The sequence below is a fragment of the Lytechinus pictus genome, chromosome 2 (genome assembly GCF_037042905.1).
Source record: "Lytechinus pictus isolate F3 Inbred chromosome 2, Lp3.0, whole genome shotgun sequence".
NCBI lineage: Eukaryota > Metazoa > Echinodermata > Echinoidea > Temnopleuroida > Toxopneustidae > Lytechinus > Lytechinus pictus.
In genome coordinates, this window is record NC_087246.1 from 58,572,718 (window position 1) to 58,591,717 (window position 19,000).

At 36.6% G+C, this 19,000-nt stretch overlaps 1 protein-coding gene across 1 annotated transcript; it reads right to left on the reverse strand.

The window, feature by feature from the left end:
• Positions 1-1,868: 1,868 nt before the first annotated feature.
• Positions 1,869-18,123, reverse strand: LOC129253897 (2-Hydroxyacid oxidase 1-like). The gene is made up of 7 exons (XM_054892333.2): positions 17,498-18,123; positions 16,654-16,924; positions 15,717-15,892; positions 13,262-13,353; positions 11,728-11,889; positions 4,588-4,657; positions 1,869-3,922 (listed from the first exon to the last, which is right to left on the reverse strand). Exons 1-7 carry the CDS (start codon positions 17,625-17,627, stop codon positions 3,804-3,806), a joined length of 1,020 nt encoding a protein of 339 aa, XP_054748308.2. The 5' UTR covers positions 17,628-18,123; the 3' UTR covers positions 1,869-3,803.
• Between the last annotated feature and the right edge of the window lie 877 nt (positions 18,124-19,000).

Consider the following 19,000-nt stretch of genomic DNA (forward strand, 5'->3'; position numbering starts at 1 on the left):
CGACTACATAAATCGATGATGGAAGTTGTTTATAATGCTCCAATCCTAAACGTTTTGTATAAAGGATGACGTGATGACGAGGGCGGGGACGAGGGGGTATATAGAGATACACTTCCTAGCACTTACGTACTGATATTCCTTTCCTTCCCTTTTTTCTTTCACTCTTTTCTTCTTTTTTTTTGCACTATTAAATCACCAAAGTAGTCTCCCCTACCCCCTGTGCATATCCTGACTCATGGATCTAATTATGAAATGGTAGTTAGTGACACGGAGTTGGGTTAAAAAAAACCCCAGTAATATAATATAATGTAGGCGTATACTCTTCTTTAAAGGGGTTGGCAGAAAATTAATGTGATCTAAATGACATAGTCATTATAAAGTCAACTGATTTTAAAAAATTTGTGCGAGTTGGGTCATTTTGCCAAGAGGAGCATTAATGATTTGAATTTATTGAAAAAAATATCGATATGAATGAATAACTGTGACATGCCGCCCCAAGAACAACACTGTCTTAGTCGCCAGAAATGAAGTTTGAGATTTTATCGAGTTTGAAAAAGCATATCCTAAGCTTTAAAAATGTAAAAGATTCCAAGTTGATCAACAATAGCTCACACAAGTCCTTGATTGAATTCAGAAGAAACTAGAAGAGAGCTCTAAAAATTAAAAAGAAAACAAGGAGTGAAGTCTCAGGGCTCACTCAAGCATGAGGCGCGCGCATTGTGCATTCTCAGTCAAACTTCCAAGCAGTCCGCGAAAACTTGTTTTAGGGAAAAACTTGTGTCTGGTTTTCTGTTCAATTTTACAACTTTCACTATTTCAGATAAACTTTTTATTTTTTCAATTTTTGAAGACCAAAGCGTCGGCGGTCATCCGAACCAATCTATAATACATACGACTGCATGTGAAAACCCATTTCAGAGAAAATCTACTTCGAAGTTTACTTATATTTTTTAACTTAGTTTCCCCTGCAGCCTTAATTCATTGCTAGAAAAAAATTTACACAAGACTAAAGATCGGAGAAAATATCACATGAGAGGTATATGCTTGTGATTTCGGTTTGAGCGGCTTAGATTTTCCCTTTACAAAAACGCCATAGGGGAAAAAAAAGCGATACAACGTTTTGACTGACCGCGATTCCAATGAGCGCGATCAGTCAAAACGTCGTATCGCTTTTCACGTGCAAAGTCAATGCAGTGCACAATGTCGATACGACGGTTTGGCTGACCGCGCGCATTGGAATCGCGGTCAGTCAAAACGTCGCATCGCTCTGTTACAGTACACGTTTCCATTGGGACTTGCGCATTTTATGAAAATTTTGTATGGCATCGTGAAAATCCCATAATCTCAAAAACTAAAATAAATTGTTGCATAGAAATTTAGCTATGAATAGAAAAGGACTTGCAATGTCATTTTCTGCAAAAATCGATTTTTTTTTTAAAACCATAATTGACTGATACAACTGGCGGATAAAGGGGGGCACAGCCTGTCCGTGTCCCCCCCCCCCCCTTGAGAAGCAAAATTAAAATTTGTAATGTAACAATGCCATTAAAACAGATGTGCCCCCCCTTTTGAAAGTGAAGACCTTTTATTTCTTTTTTTTTTGCTCGTCAAATTTTTCCTCGGAAAAATGTGCCCCCCCCCCCTTTAGAAAATCGTGGATCCGCCCCTGACTGATCCGACGGTTCGGATGAGGATTTTGGCTATTTGTAGAGAATCTTCCCTGGCAACACATTTTTGGGGTGACTGGTCACGTTTCTGTTTAAAATACCTAATAATTAGGGTTGTAATAGGGAGTAGCAAACGAACAATATTCATTGTCCACCTCAGGTAAAAATTGATTGAAGGAATTGTAAACTTGTCAGGGAAAGAAATAAAGGAGAATGTGGATGCACTAAGCCTCATCCTCTACCTTCGTATCGCACAACACACACGCACAAAACGACTCAAACATAATTTTATTTAAGTATTTCATTTTTATTTATAAACCCATTCATTTCTGAATAATTCAAAATAATGGTCAAGAAAAATATACAACATACGCAGGTTCTCAATCAAACGTTCTTTTTTTGGTCACGTTCGTCTTAGTTGGTTGGATGAATTCATGTTAAATCATGAAAACATTTGGACAATGAAAACAATATTTACCCATATATATTGTAATATTGTAAAAAGAGAGTACCTAAGGAGAATTCGCAGTTGTGGTAAAATAAAACGAGATATTTCATTCCAGTAAATAATTTTTAGCGTTTTCACCTGTGTATATGCCCTACTTTCTCATATTCGAAATGAAAAGAAAATCACGTTTTTGTCACCTTTTCGCAATCGCACAGAGAGTATCAATAAGACAATATCAATCAATAACAATAACGGTGAAAATAAATAATAACATTATGATCTTAAGGAAGGCCCAGTGGGAGAACAATTAATCTCTGAACGGGCCGTGAGAGGATCTAGGAGTAAACATTTTCCACCTCGGTTTATGGTGGCATGATGGTAGTTAATAATTTTTTTTTTTTTGGAATAATATTTTCATTTTTGAATATTATTTTATTTATTTTTTTGTTTTGAATAATATTCTATTTTCTTCCTCTTTCAAATCAATAAGTTTACAATCACAATTCATATAAATAAAGATTCTTTGCATGTATACAATCAATAAACAATCAAACAAATAAATATATCAATATCAATGAGATTACAAATACTTTTAAAATGATTACAAATGAAATTAAACTGCCAAATTTCTCTTCTATAACAATGTGAAAGCAGAGGGAAAAACCCATATCAATCGACAAAAAAAAAAGAAAATACATTGTAAAAGATGAGTTTTTTCCCTGAACAGAATAGAAATAATCTCTTTTGCACATATTAATTGTACAAGAATAAAAAAAGGATAAAAAATTATTTTAAAGGTTAATTAGAGGAAGGTTAATTAATTTTTTGTTTTAAATGATATTTTATTTCTTCCTCGTAATATGATTTTACAATTCCAAATATCGCAAAACAAGTTTTTCACAAACTAAGTATCTCATATAAAAAATAAGAGCATATAAATTCATATCAAAATTATCTCAAATCAATATAGCTGTACAATTTCTTCAAAACGTTAAGTTTTAACCCGAATATATATATATATATATTTTTTTTTAATGAAAACTCTTATAACTTCCCCCCCCCAAAAAAAGTACATAATATAGAATAGAATTACCTCAATATTTAATTATTTATATCATGTTAATATCAAAATTATGTCAAATCAAATAAACTACTTTTTTCATGAAACTCTATATGATCCGCAGGCCGTGTGTTGCTGCCCTCTGCGTTCGTTGATTATTATTAGCATCATCATCATCATCATCATAAATTTACAATGTTAATTGTGGTGGCTCTTTACACTTTTACTTTAGGGCCTCTATTGGTGTTTTGATTTTACAGGAAAGGGAGAGGGAAGGGTTACTTACTAAAAGTCTTTTCTCACTCCTTATCCACTCTAGCATTGCTCTAAATAGGGTATATTGACGGCAGTCTGCTAGTATTGCACTGAAGTTAAATAATTCGTTCCATTCCAAAACAGAGCTACATGTAATAATACCAAAAATAACACAATTCCAAGAAAACATCCATTTGGAAAAAAAATGTAAAAAGTCAAAAAGCGTTGAAGATTTTTTCTTCTCTTTTTTATCGGGGCAGGTTGACTAGCTCAGCTTAAGAATGCATCTCTTCATTTGGGGATCCAAATTATTTGTTCTAAAACACTAACGCAAATAATGGAATGAGTGTATTGCGATATGATAGTGATTACGTCAGAGTTTGCAGGTACATTTAGGGTAAGTCTTGGCTGCTTTACTAACATACTTTCTATTGTCATAGTAGGACTTGTGAACGACCATATCCGAAGGGATTTCTTGTAGACTAGGGCATCCTGGGAATGACCAAAAAATACAAAAGAAAATAACGTGTTGACGGGGAAACTGTTTATACTGTATTTATGTTGTTTTTAAAGAGCTGTTTTAGTTGGCTTATGAATTAAAGATGAAATGAAATGAATCACCAGAATAATAATATAAATTTATGTAGCACTTGATACAATACAATACAAGACCATAATATTCATTTATATAGCGCTCTTCACACTGACTGTATCATAGTGCTTTACAAATTAAAGAGCAAATTGAAAATTATGAAAGAAAAATACATACAGAAATGACAAGCTGTTGAAATATTAAAAAGAAATGTCTTAATGACCGATCGATGAGATACTCCATGAGATGACGATTCGCGGATGCAGCGGGGGAGCTGATTCCAGATACAATAAGCATTGCAGAGGCCTACTATTCGAGCATTCAATGAATTTATTCCTACTAGGTCAATTGACGACACATGCGTGGAGAGTGGCAAATGTAGTAAACGCCTCCACAAAAAGACACGAGTGCTAGGGAGGGATTCTAACCCGGGGACCTTGTGGTTCATAGTCCGGGGACCTTGTGGTTCATAGTCCGGATACTTGTCCACTGAGCCACATCACCAATCGGATAACATGATGGTTATTACAAATGCGATTTGAAATTATAAGAGGCTATATCTTACCCGAAAGAGCCATTACGTCCTTGAGTTCGTTGCCTAACATGGTGAAGATCCTCTTGACACCGGCAGCACCCTAACAAAAATAAAATAAATAAATCGCAAGATAAAAACAAAATTGATACAACCAAGATGATACAACCAAGATGACTTCAAATATATAATACGAAGAGGTGTAGACGAAATTTAATGAAAAAGACTTGTCAATATATAGAATTAATAGTTTATTAAAGGTCAAGTCCACCCCAGGAAAATGCTGACTTGAATAAATAGAGAAAAATCAAACTAGCATAGTGCTGAAAATTTCATCAAAATCGGATGTAAAATAAGAAAGTTATGACATTTTAAAGTTTCGCTTATTTTTCACAAAACAGTGCTTTGCACAACTAGACGGGTCAATATACGACCAAAAATAGCCTTACCCGGAACAAATTGCAACAAATGATTTTTCAACGGTATTTTGTACTATTTGACCTAAGGAATAACATACTAAAAATCTACCAAAATCCGCATCCGGGAAAGTGGTTATTTTTAAGATGGCGTCCAAGATGGCCGCCATTCACTGAAAATGGATACAACTGACATATTATCCACCCTAGGATCCTATTTCGGTCCATATTCCATGGTCTGGGGGTACAAAAACTGATTTAGGCTAGAAAGAATTATAAGCCCTGCAGTGCAACAGGCAAATCCAAGATGGCGCCCAAAATGGCTGCCGTGGGCTGAAAATCCACAATTCATCTAAATTTGTTTTTCATTCAATGGTTTTAAGGGTGAAATAGTACATTGAAACAAGTTACAAGGACAGCCAGTGGTCTGGTGTGTCCAAAATCCAAGAATGGAGTTTAAAATGGCTGTTGATAATTAAAATGGACATAGTTCATTTCACATCCGCCTGGGACATAATGAGTTTGGTGTCTAGACCATGGTTAAATGGGTCAAATAATACATTGGGACAAAATACAAGGAAAGCCAGTGTGCTGGTATGTGCAAAAATCCTCGATGGATTTAAAAATTTTATTCTGAAATGGCTTCTAATACTTAAAGCGGACATATCTCATTTCATTTTGGCCTGGGATATGTGATTTTGATGTCTAAACCACTGGTTTCAAGGGTCAAATAATATATTAGGATAAGTTACAAGGACAGTCAATGGTCTGGTATGTCCAAAAATCGAAGATGGCGTCCAAACATTGGTCTTAAAAATATGCTGCTGATACTTAAAACGGACATAGCTTATTTCATATCGGCATGGGAGATGCGATTTTGGTGTCTAAACCACTGGTTTAAGGGCCAAATTGATACATTAGGACAGGTTTTAAGGCCAGTCAGTGGTCTGGTATGACCAAAAATCCGATATGGCTTCCAAAACTTGTTTCTATAATGGCTGTTGATACTTAAAAGTGGCATAGCTCGTTTTAAACCAGCCTGTGAGATATGATTTCGGTGTCTAAACTATGGTTTCAAGGGTCAAATTATATATTAGGACAAGACAATGGCAGTCAGTGGCTTAGTATGTCCAAAATTACAAGATGGCTTCCAAAAATGGAGTAAAAAATGTCTGATGTTACTTATATAAGGACATAGTTTGTTTAATATCAGTCTGGGGAATATGAGTTTGGTGTTAAAAGCATGGTTTAAAAGGGTCAAGTAAAACACTAGGGTAAGTTACAAGACCAGTCAGTTGTCTGTATGTTAAAAATCAAAGATTACTTCAAAAAATGGGGTGTAAATTTACTGTTGCTGTTTAAAAGTATGCATAGTTTATTATAGATACACCTTGGAGGTATGATTTTGCTGTCTATACTAACGTTTACAGGGTCAAGCAATACATTGGGTTAAGTTGAAAGGACAGTCAGGTGTCAGGTATGTCCAAAAATCAAAGATGGCTTTAAAAATGGGGGTCTTAAATGACTGCTGTTACTTAAAAGTGGATGTAGAACATTAAAAACACGCATTGGGGATATTATTTTGGTGTCTACACTAGGGTTTCAAGGGCCAAACAATACTTTGGGACTGGTTACCATGATATGCAGCAATCCATTTTGCCTTAAAATCCAAGTTGGCTTAAAAAATGGGTTCTAAAGTGACTACTGTTACATAAAATATCTATCTGCCTTTTGAAACCATGATATATAGGCAACAAAATCATATGCCCTTGACGAATAAAACATAACTATGTCCATTTTTTAATACCATCGCGGCTAATTGATACTATTTTTTAAGCCACCGTGGACCTTTGGACCTACTTGACCATCAATCGTCCTTGTAACTTATCCCCATGTTTTATTTGACCCATTTAACCATGGTATAGGCACAAAAAATCATATTCCCGGATATTGAACAAACTATGTTAGGGTTTTTTTAAGTAGCAACAACATTTTTTACTCCATTTTTGGAAGCCATCTTGAATTTTTTAACATACCGTACCAGTGACTGTCCTTGAAACTTGTCCCAATGTATTATTTGACCATTGAAACCATGGTCTAGACACCAAAATCATATCTCTCAGGTGGATGTGATATGAGCTATGTCAATTTTAAGGATTAACAGCCATTTTAAACTCAATTTTTGGAAGCCATCTTGTATTTTTCGACACATCAGACCACTGGGTGTCCTTGTAACTTGTCCCGACGTACTACTTCATCATTAAAACAATCGAATAGAAACCGAATTACAGCCACTTAAGTTAGTAATAGATGAATTGTTTTTTTTTTTAGACTTCGGCAGCCATTTAGGGTGCCATCTTGGATTTTCCTGGTACCCTGGAGTGCTAATATTCACTCTAACTTGTATAAATAAATTATTTTACCCATTGGATCATGGAATATGAATCCAAATAGGATTCTAGGGTGGATAATGGGTGAGTTATATCAATTTTTAGTGAATGACGGCCATCTTGGACGCCATCTTGAAAATAACCACTTTTCCGGATGCGGATTTTTGTAGATTTTTAGTATGTTATTCCTGAGGTCAAATAGTACAAAATACCGTTGAAAAATCATTTGTTGCAATTTGTTCCGGGTCAAACCATATATTGACCCGTCTAAACTAGGCGAGTCAGTCGATGATGTCCATCACTCACTATTTCTTTTGTTTTTTATTGTTTGAATTATACAATATTTCAATTTTTATAGATTTGACAATAAGGACCAACTTGACTAAAGCATATAGTATTAAACTGCTAATTTCACGTGTTCAGGGAGGAATTAATCGTTGTATAATTTTGACAATGAGGAGAAAATTAGAATATTTCATATTTCATATAATAAAATACAAAGGAAAAAGTGAGTGGATGACGTCATAGTCTCCTCATTTGCATACCAACCAGGATGTGCATATAACTGTTTTGTGAAATTAAGCAAAACTTTAAAATGTCATAACTTTCTTATTTTGCATATGCTGGTTGGATTTTTCTTTTTATTCGAATCAACTTTTTGTTGGGGTGGACTTGTTCCACAGTTATGTTTGTACGCACCATGATCTGCGCATATTATACACTCTGCGCGCTGACGTCACAATGGATGAATTGGTGATTCAATCAGCTGTAGGTAATGTGAGCTGATTTTTCTCCTTATCTGCATGCACTAACTGCATATCTGATGTGTAATTTTATGAAGCTGATTAACTGGAATTATTCCATGGACCATTTTTTTTATTCCTCTACAATTTCAAAATAGTTTCTCTGTAGTGCTGCAAAGTATGATGAATATGACCCCGAGTTTGAATAAATGGAAAAGTGGTTCGGAATTTTTCCTCACATATTTACTGCTTTTGGCGCGTTTTCGGGTGTTTTAAGAATCAAATTTGCTCTAATAAGAGTGCTGATAGTTTGAAAACAAGCACATGAACCCATATTTTTTAATATTTGCACCTCTTAGGTATACCTTCCTCTACAACTTTGCAAAGTTTGGTGAAAATGACATGGGTTTTGAATAAAGTGCAGCATTTCTTTTACTTCTCAAGTTTGTTATTGAAATTAGAAATTTTTGAGGTTGAGTATCTTTCCCGCAATTTCTAAGAACTTAGAGTGTTGCTAGACTTAAATTAGCAAACAATTGACAGCAATATAGATAGATTACCCATCTTACCGATACAATTACTAATCATATTGCAAAAGTTGATGGAATTTTCATGGATTTTGACTGAGTAATAGGGCTTTAAACTCATTGTTGTGATCTCGTGAGGTCTAAAAATGTCAAATTCTTTTGTATGCGCAATAAAGAACATCATCAATTTTGGGTTAACTTTGAAGTTCTATAGCAAAAAATCAAGCACATGGACCCATGTTAATCTTTGCATATTTGGAATATTCAGGTGCTAAAGTATCTATGTGCAAAGTATGATGAAAATGACATGGATTTTAAATGTTTTGGAGCAAGACTAAGGAACCATTCGCATTTTTAGACGGTTAACAGACTTTCGCTTGTTTTCGGCGCATTTTGGGCTGTTTCAAGCCAACTCGCAATAATTTGGACACTGATAATTTGAAACGAGCACATGGACACCACAGTTTAAATATCTTAAATTCTTCAAAATATATTCCTCTACAAATCTAGAGAGTATGATGAAAATGACATGGATTTTGAATGTTTGGGAGCAGGACTAAGGAACCATTCGTATTTTAGACATTTTGGACGGTATTAGACTTTTGCCCGTTTTGGGCGTATATATTATAGATTGTTTCAAGCCAACTCGCAACACTTTGGACACTGATAGTTTAAACACGAGCACATGGACCCCACATTTTTAATATGTTAACGTCTTTGCTTTGAAATATATTCCTCTAAAAATGTAGAGAGTATGATGAACATGACATGGATTTTAAATGTTTGGGAGCAGAACTACGGAACCATTCGTATTTTAGACGGCATTATTAGAATTTTGCACGTTTTGGGCGCATTTTGGGCGATTTTCATGCCAACTCGCATCACTTTGGACACTCATAGTTAAAAAACGAGCACATGGACCCCATATTTTTAACTTCCCTACACCTTCGATGTGCATTCCTCTACAATTTAGCCGAATTTGATGAAAATGACATGGATTTTGAAAAAAGTGCAGCTTACAAAGTACTTTTTTAATTTTTGAGTAGATTCACGACTTTGAAGATTTGCTTTTCAGAGTTTTTGCACCATTCTTGCCAAATGAGGGCGCTGCTGACTCCAAATAGATATATTTTTATCAATTAAAAGACTTTCTCTTACTTTGGTATACACTTTGTTATATTTCTTGAAAATTTGATGACGTTTGATGCGGTATCCACTGAGTAAAGATGATTTAAACTCATTTGGTGAATTCGTGAGGTCTAAGAGAGGCATAATTCTCTTGATTGCGCAAGATTGCATATCATTCAAATACGGCGACTTTGAAGACCCGTAGAAAAAAAATAAGCACATGAACCTATATTATTTTTTGCATTTTCATAATGCATGGATACCAAAGTAACTCGCTGCAAAATTTGGTGAAAATGACATGGACTTCGTTTTAACTGTGGAACGTCCTTAAAGGAACTTACACAAAAACAATGAATTAATGTTCAGATAGATACATGAAATTAATAATAAATGAATAATTTCATAAATTAATGAGATAAATGCATAGATAAATAAACAAAAAAGAAAAATGAATATGGACCCAAGTATGTTACTTTTGGGTAAACCAGATGATTTCATAGACAACAGGTTAACTTCAATCAAATAGAGCCAAAATGAACGCAGATAAATGATAATGTCGATTTGGCTTGAAAACACCTACCAAAATTATGATTTGTTAATTTAAAAGGACAAGTCCACCCCAACAAAAAGATGTTTTAATAAAAAGAGAAAAATCCAACAAGTATAACACTGAAAATTTCATCAAAATCGGATGTAAAATAAGTTATTACGTTTTAAAGTTTCGCTTTATTACGTTTTAAAGTTTCGCTTTATTTCACAAAACAGTTATGCACATCCTGATCGGTATGCACATGAGGAGACTGATGACGTCATCCACTCACTATTTCTTTTGTATTTTATTATATGAAATATTCTAATTTTCTCCTCATTGTCAATGAAACGACAATTAATTCTTCCTGAACATGTGGATTTGGCATTGGTTAAGGCTTATTATATTCACTCGCGTTGGTAATCACTCGCGTCGCGTTGGTAATCACACGCGTTTTTGATTTTTGGTGATTTTTTTTCATTTCGGTAGCATGGAGCAAGCTAACGTGAGTCGAGCTGAGCTTGGGGCCATTGCATGCATGTCCGCATATGGGAATGATACGATGTAATATCGATGTGGCAGATATGGCAAGTTCCGACTCGGAGTCCTCGTATAAGACACAGTAGAAGTCCGGATCTATTCTAAGTTAGTTGAGCCACATGGCTGATTTGCTTGTTTGTTATGTTAAAACAGTAGTCGAATACATTTTATTTTAAGGCACTTAATTGCCGGCTTAAAACGAAACTCGAATTTCAATTTCATTTTATTTTCCCTGCATGTCTGTCCCATTGAAGACACCGTTAAAAAAAATCGCACCGAAATAAAAAAATCGCCAAAAATTCAAAACGCGAGTGATTATGAACCCGCACGCGACGCGAGTGATTATAAACTGCCTTGGTTAATACTATATGAAAACATTTATAGTTCCGAAGCCCGTTCCGAGAACCCTCCTTTTTACAACAAGCCCGCTCGCTCCAAGGCCCCCGGTCTCGCCCGCGCACATACCTACTACTTTTTTGGTCGAGTACCCCCTCCCCCCGGGGTCCTGGCCCCGATTCCCGGGAAGAGCATGCTCGATGTATTCCAATTTACACCTTGCTCACGAAATCCTCTCTACAAAGATAGTTCATATTATTATTTTTCCATACGAGACAGGGGTAGAACCCTGGAACGGACCGGAACAGGACGGGGAGTCCCCGACATTGGAAGAGAATTACAGAAAAAGCAAGTATGCTTATTCTCGCCATGTATCACACACAAGTGTTCTCTGGAGGAAAAATGCACTGGGTACGTGGCATCGCCACATTTTTTTTTACTGAACAAAGGCGTGTTTGTCGGAATAAACCATTTAAAGCCATACGGAGACTGGTTGGTTTTTCATTGGTTTATCGAGTTGCAGTTGGGAAAGTCCCGATCCTGTTTCATCAAATCCCTACTTACACCACAAGCAAGGCCCCAAAGGATTGGTCGTCCTAGGAAAACTGCCCTCGCTCCTCTCCCTAATGCTTTGAAGATATCGGTACCTGACCGAACTCCACCATCTAAATATACCTCAACATTACTGTCTCCAACAGCGTCTACGACTTCAGCTAACGCATCAATCTGGGAATAAAACACGCATTTTCATAATTTAGTTAATCTAAAAGTAATTGCATTCTAACGAAGTAGCTCGTTAAATAATGAAAACTACTTGATGAGGGGCATGGGATGGTGGGACGTGAAGAGAGGCGCCTTTTTTGAAAAAAAAAAGAAAGCAAGAAAAGCAAGCAAGCAAAAAAAAAATTCAGCATATCCCAATTTCCATTATCATTGTTTCTTTTTAGAAAAACAGAACTAATGATACATTTATGAATTTTTGCTACATACAGAAATTGCATTAGATTTGTGCATAAATCACGTGTTTGAGCAATTTTGAGTCTGACAAAGTTTACAAAATGTTACATAAATTAACCGCGAACCCCCCCCCCCGCGTCACGAATTTGGTCTTAAAATTTGAGAGAGACTTGATGAAAAAAGTAATGAAACGTTACGGCTCGAACTTTTCACGTTACAGATTTATCGTGAAAAATGTAGGGGCTGTTTACCCCCCCCCCCCTCCGGGCTCTGGGGCCAGAGCTATCTTACTATTAGAAAAAATAGGTGAGGCCGAAAAATTTCTTTATATACTGATTAAAAGCTTTAGATTTCATGTTTTTATGATTGAAAGAGTATTGCCGATGATTTACATCGAAAAAAAAGAAAAACAAAGGAATACATAATACATTTTAAAAACAATAAAATACATAAGAAAAAATTGATATTGCTATTTTTTTTCATACATTTGATAATAATCCTTAAAAAAAGTATCCCGCAGGCCAAATTCTAGCAGTTCTGAGGCTATATTTAAACATATACAGTAAAATTGTGATTTTATGCATTAATTAGCATAATCAATTAAAAATAGATATGAATAATATTGGTACAATAAGAAATACTGACAATCATAATAATAACAAAATTTCTAATGCGCACATTTCTATTCCAAGGAATGCTCAAGGCGCCTGACAATTCAATATAAATTCAACATAATAAACTTACAGTAAATTATTAGGAAAAAAAAAATCATACATTAATAAAAAATAAATCCTGGAATTCATTAGGAGAGGGGTTTCTTATGGTAGATATTAATGGACATTTTCAAGTTTGTTTGGAAAGACTAAAGAGAAGATGAGATTTGAACTTGTTCCAGAAACGGGGTGCAGCAGCCAAGAATGCTCTGTCACCCCATGCCTTCTTTGTTTTGCATACCATTATTCTCTATTCTAATTTGAGTTTCCAAGCTGCTGTACATATGTGATTGCTTATATAGGCCTACATGAATTGTATCTGAAACATATTCATAACGGTTATAACATCATACTCTAAAAACAGTGCATTCGTCGGCGACCATTCATCGGTCAGTGAAAGTAAAAATGGAAGGATCCGTGATAATTACCGGAGCTGGTGCACCATCAAGTTGCCTTCCACCATGCGCTGACACAATGATGCCGGCAGCACCAGCATCTACGGCCTCTTTCGCTGCCTCCGCTAAAGAAAAAGAGAAAACCAACATAATACACCTAAAAACATTGTATATTATTAAGCGCATTAATATTACACTTATAATTAGAATTAAATTGTACTGAATTATCATGCGGAGGACGCTCATTGATCGCTTGCTAAGTTCCATATCAAATCTGGATATGACATTCCCGTAAAGAGTATAAAGGGTAAGTCAGAATTTATGCAATAGCCATTCAGATCAGTTTAGAGGGGGTAAGACAGAGGAGTGGGACTTGAAGGATACGGGAAATTGAGAAAAGGAGCAGCAGTGGAATAAAAGATGGGAGCAGGAGTGCATCTGGAAGCAGGCCCGGGGGTAAAAGTACGAGTGGAAGTTGGAGTAGGCGTAGGAATAGGGATAACCCAAGGAGTGAGAATATGAGTAAGATTGGAAACGGGAGTGAAAGTACGAGTGGGAGCGGGAGTGGAAGTACGAGTGGGAGCGGGAGTGGAAGTTGGAGTAGGTGAAGGAATAGGGATAAGATAAGAAGTGAGAATATGAGTAAGATTGCATGGAAACGGGACTGAAAGTAGGGGTGAAAGCGGGAGTGGAAGTTGGCGTAGGGACAAGGGTGGAAGTTGTAGGAGTAGGAATAGGATAAGATAAGGAGTGAGAATATGAGTAAGATTGCATGGAAACGGGACTGAAAGTAGGAGTGAGAGCGGGAGTGGAAGTTGGCTTAGGGACGAGGGTGGATGTTGTAGGAGTAGGAATAGGGATAACCTAAGGAATGAGAATGAGATTAGGGGTGGAACTGGGGAAGGAGTCGAGTCAGAGTTGGCATGAAATGGAAGAAAAAGGGGAGGGAGTGGGAGTTTTTTCTTTTTTTAAACGACCGACATTAGCCCAATGGACGTGCGTAATCCTTTATGCGTGCATCGCTACAACATAATGTTTGGGTATATACTTTATGTTTGGAAGAGTCAGAGAATAAGAAACCTCGATAAGATCATTTTGAGGAGTATTGAATCTGAATATATTGGGTTATTCAACACAACTCTCGCTCTCTTGACGTTGAATTGATGAAATTCTTGCCCTTACGCATTCTCATTATAGTTTGTCGACGCCGAAGTCTATGTAAATGCCCACATTCTCTAGCATACTCTCATTTTTCTGTTCATGTAGATTCATCTATGAATCTCGAGATCTAGTTTTAGGGTGATACAAAACCCTCTTGGATGAAGACACTAGCGTACCTAACGGGGGGGGGGGGGGGCAGACTGCCCCCTGACGAGTCACAACTCATGCAGGGGACGTATCCCTGTCTCCCTGACGAGTCACAACTCATGCAGGACGTGCCCCCCCCCTTTGAGAAGCCAAATGAATTGATTTTTGGTTGAAGACCCTTTTTTTTTTGCTTGTCGATTTTTTTTCTGGTAAGAAATCCTTGATTTTTGGTTGAAGACCTTTTTTTTTTTGCTTGTCAATTTTTCTGGTAAGAAATCCTTGATTTTTGGTTGAAGACCTTTTTCTTTTTTTTTGTTTTGCTTGTCAATTTTTTTCGCGGACGAAATATCCTTCAAAAAATTTGCCCCCCTTTTGGAAAATCCTAGGTACGCCAGTGGATGAAGATTAGATACGTTGTTTTGATAAAATAAACCAGGAAAGTACATATTCATTCCTAGTCTTCGGTGCAGACACCTGAAGATTATTATAATTGCTACAAGCATGGAAACGTTCATTTAGTTTAGCTGCAAAACATAAATGCTGAAGGGACTGACGGGATAACGTAGGAGCGTGAGAGTTGAGCACTGAAATAAAACAAGTATGATGGGAGCAGGAGTCGAAGTAGTAGTTGCTGGGGGATTGGGAGTGGGAGTGGAAGTAGGAGTGGGGCGCGGTGAGTGGAAATTTCGAGTAGAAGCGGGAGAGGAAGTGGGAGCGGAACTAGGAGTGGAAGTTTGGAGTGGGGGCGGGAGTGGAAATAGGAGTGGGGGCGCGGAAGTGGAAGTTTCGAGTGGGAGCGGGAGTGGAAGTTTGGAGTGGGGGCGGGAGTGAAAATAGGAGTGGGAGCGCGGTGTAGGAGTATTGGTGGAAGGGGAAGGTTGAGTGGGAGAGAGAGAGAGAAAGAGAAAGATTATAGTGATAGTAGGAAACTGAATAGGAGTTACAATGCGAGAGTGTTTAAGACGGAGTAAGAATTTGGGTTTTGGGGTGGGTGATTGGAAGGAGTTGGAATATCGAGTGGAAATAGAATTAGTGCGATTAGGATCGAATTAGATTAGGAATGTGATTAGGGGTATAGGAGAAAAGGAGGTGCAGAAGCCGGATAATGATGTCGAAGTCGAAGATGTCAATGAGCGTTAATTTTTTTCCCATCTGAATAAAGTATTTATCCTTAATATACCTGTGAGGATTCCTTTGCAGACGATTGGCAATGATGTTATCGATTTCAGCCATTTGAAATCGTCCCACGTGATCGGTGAGTTATGCTGATCTGGGAGATACCTTTTAACAAGGTTGATGTCCCCAGATGCTTTGGCTTCGTGTACTTCTGGAATGTCGATGAAAAGATTTATACACCTAAAACGGTTAAACAATGAAAACTAATAATAATAATAATGATAACAACTACTATAATGATAAGTAGCGCTTAATACATCGCAACGACGTCTCTAAGCGCTTTACAGATATTACCTAATAATTGCTGCGTTCAAAATACACGTTTACAAACAAAAGAGTAAGCTTAGATTTAATCCCGATAATTACAACAACATTCACATTAATTATTCCTCTTCATCTACCCATGAGAGACTCCACAGTGAAATGACAGGGATTTAAAGTAAATCAAGTCCAACCGTGGGTGTTGGAAACTTTCGAACTTGAATTTCAATTTGAATTCGACAGAGTAATTTCAAATTCAAATAGATTGAAATTAGAATCTAAAAGGTTTAAATAAAATCAAATGTCCGGTAGGTGATTAACCATTGTCGATCTGCATTTATTTTGAATCAATGAAATTCACGGTGTTACTCTCAGCCATAATAAAGAGGATTCGATTGAACTGACATGTATGGTAAAAACTAACATGGTGACCGATTGAACAACAATTGGGCAGCATGCAGTTCATCCCAGAATCATACCACAGGGTATAGTACACCAGTAGGCCTTTACAGAATACAAGGCCTGCCGCGATGACGGAGATACTACAGGTATCTAGTTTATTTATGCTAACAATTTATTTTTGTATATCTATGAAAAATAGTTAATACAATTTCATGAAGACTTTACTATTCAAAAAAAATTCAGCGCAATAATAAAATACAATTATGCGGAAGGCAGACCTATAGTTTGGATCGGTGTTGAGATGTCCTTCTTCGGCAAAGTTATCATCAAGCTCATCCCAGTTGACTGTTACTGGCGAATCGACCGTGAGAACAATTGCTTTGAAGCCCGCCCTCTCTGCTTGCCTCACGATATGTTCTGTATGCTTTCGATTCTTGAAGATGTAGGTCTGCATCCAACGGAATCCACCAGGTGCGGCTTCTGCTACGTCTGCGATGGTAACGGAAGCTTCACTTGATAGAATCATTAAACTCCCTGATTCCTCAACACCTGGGAAATTATGCCACGAAAGTATAGACGTTAACTTTTAAACTATATATCTGACGGAAATAAAGTGAGGAAAGTAGATCTCTATTGTCAATGCATGTCAACAGCCCCAGTCTTCCCCAAAATGCATATTTGGGTTTAGTTTTAGTTTGTTTAAAAAAAAGGTGGGGTGCAGAAAATAATATAATGTAGTTCCAAGCACAGATCTAAAGGGAATTGGGAGGGGGAGAGGGAACGTGTCTCTTTTCGTTTTTAACCCCATTTTAACACCCCCCCGCCCATTTATGCTTCCCTATTTTGAAACGAGGATAAAAATCGGCACCTTATTTGACTGGAGCAAGGAAACAGGTTCATTTTGCTTAGTCTTTATTTTTCAGTAAAATTATTTTATTTTTCAGTAATATAGGATAACCTTTCATGTTTTTTTTCATGACAAACAGGGACTTTTCGGCAGCGAGAATTTTGCCACACTAAATAAATCCAGTTTTTTAACCCCTCCCGCCTGCAATGAAAACTTGGACCTGCCCCAGGTACATACAATATTATGATATTCTCCGATTTAAGAATGATGTTTACCTTTCGCTGATTCCCTTTCCCCGTTAGGATGAGCATAAACATGTAAAGCTGAGGGGGCAGCACAGATGGGTACGCTGATCCGATGGCCAAGTACTGTCGTAGTGATGTCGCGGTCACCGATACCACGCATTATACGAGGACGAATGATATACCTTCACAGAAAAGACGATTTTCTCATTAATAGAGTTATGCAATTCGATTCAAAGTTTATTTCTGCAAAATTTATTATGGATTTTACGTTACAGAACACGAGCATTCCAAAGATAGATAAACAGATAGATAGATAGATAGATAAATGGTATTTATTGAAATGAAATCCAGTTCGCAGCCAAAGGCTGAATTGCATTAATTTTAAACAGAGAAAAAATACACTAAACATATAAAAAAAAACTTATAATAACAAATATATGAATGCATAATATACGGAAGGGGGATTGTAATATATACAATTTGCACAATAAATTACACATTACACAATATTAGTTTTTATTTACTTTATGCTGCATGATTTGAGATCTTTTCATTTAGATGTTAAGAATATGTTTTGAACCGAATACGGCCACATGAATGATTCAAAACAAAGCGCCGCAACAACAACATCAACAGCAACAATAATAATAATAATGATAAAATCGACTTATATAGCGTAAAATCCACTCTGTAGAGCAATCAAGGCGCTATAAAAAAGTAAATCAAGACAAATTGAACAGAAATGTTTTAAGGTATATTGAAAAAAAAAGTTTCAGAAGTTAAATAAAAATGTCTTCATGAACAGTCTAGAAAATGAAGTGCTAATTTAGCGTAATTACTAAATCAGCACTCCGATTATGAAGTGCAGACACTATACAAGCTCATTCAGTGCTAAATTAGCAATTCGTTGTTTAGAGTGAAGGCTCAAGGGCTGGGGGGGGGGGGGGCTTCAGCAAAAACTGTGTACAAAAACGTAAAAATTACCACAAGATTGTGATTTTTTGAATTGTCTGCTCCCCCCACTTTTGGCTCAGACCCCCATTTTGAAAACCGTTCCGGGGCCCCTGACTGGCTGTTCTAAAACTTAGAGGATCAGTGAACAAATGACCCCCCCCCCCCCCGTTTTTTGAAAATTTGGGGTATCGATAGAACTAGAAGTGGGTAAAAGGAAGAAGCGATCCTCATCTAGTATTATGAATACCGACCCTCCTTGTTGATTATGACTAGCGATCCTCATCCTACATTATGAACATCGGACCTTATGACTTATGGTCCTTATGACTAGTGACCCTTTGCCCTTTATGAATAGCGAACCTACGGGCATAGGAAATTAAACGCTATGAATATTGGTTCTTATAGGGCCTATTCGAATTGTATCTACAGTGCGTCTTAAAAAAATATAGATAAATGGCTGCCAAATGAAAATATATCTTTTTTTTAATAACTAATTATGGGAAGCCAATAAAGTCAAATGACGTCAAAAAGTTGAAAAACTAACTATTCATGCTTGAATGAGCACTTCTCACTGAAATA

Coding starts and splice junctions, on each gene's coding strand:
- LOC129253897 (XM_054892333.2), bottom strand. CDS start 17,627: ATGCGTGGTATCGGTGACCGCGACATCACTACGACAGTACTTGGCCAT. Junction 15,893..16,653: donor AACACCGATCCAAACTATAG/GTCTGCCTTCCG, acceptor TAACCGTTTTAG/GTGTATAAATCTTTTCATCG. Junction 3,923..4,587: donor GGACGTAATGGCTCTTTCGG/GTAAGATATAGC, acceptor GGTCATTCCCAG/GATGCCCTAGTCTACAAGAA.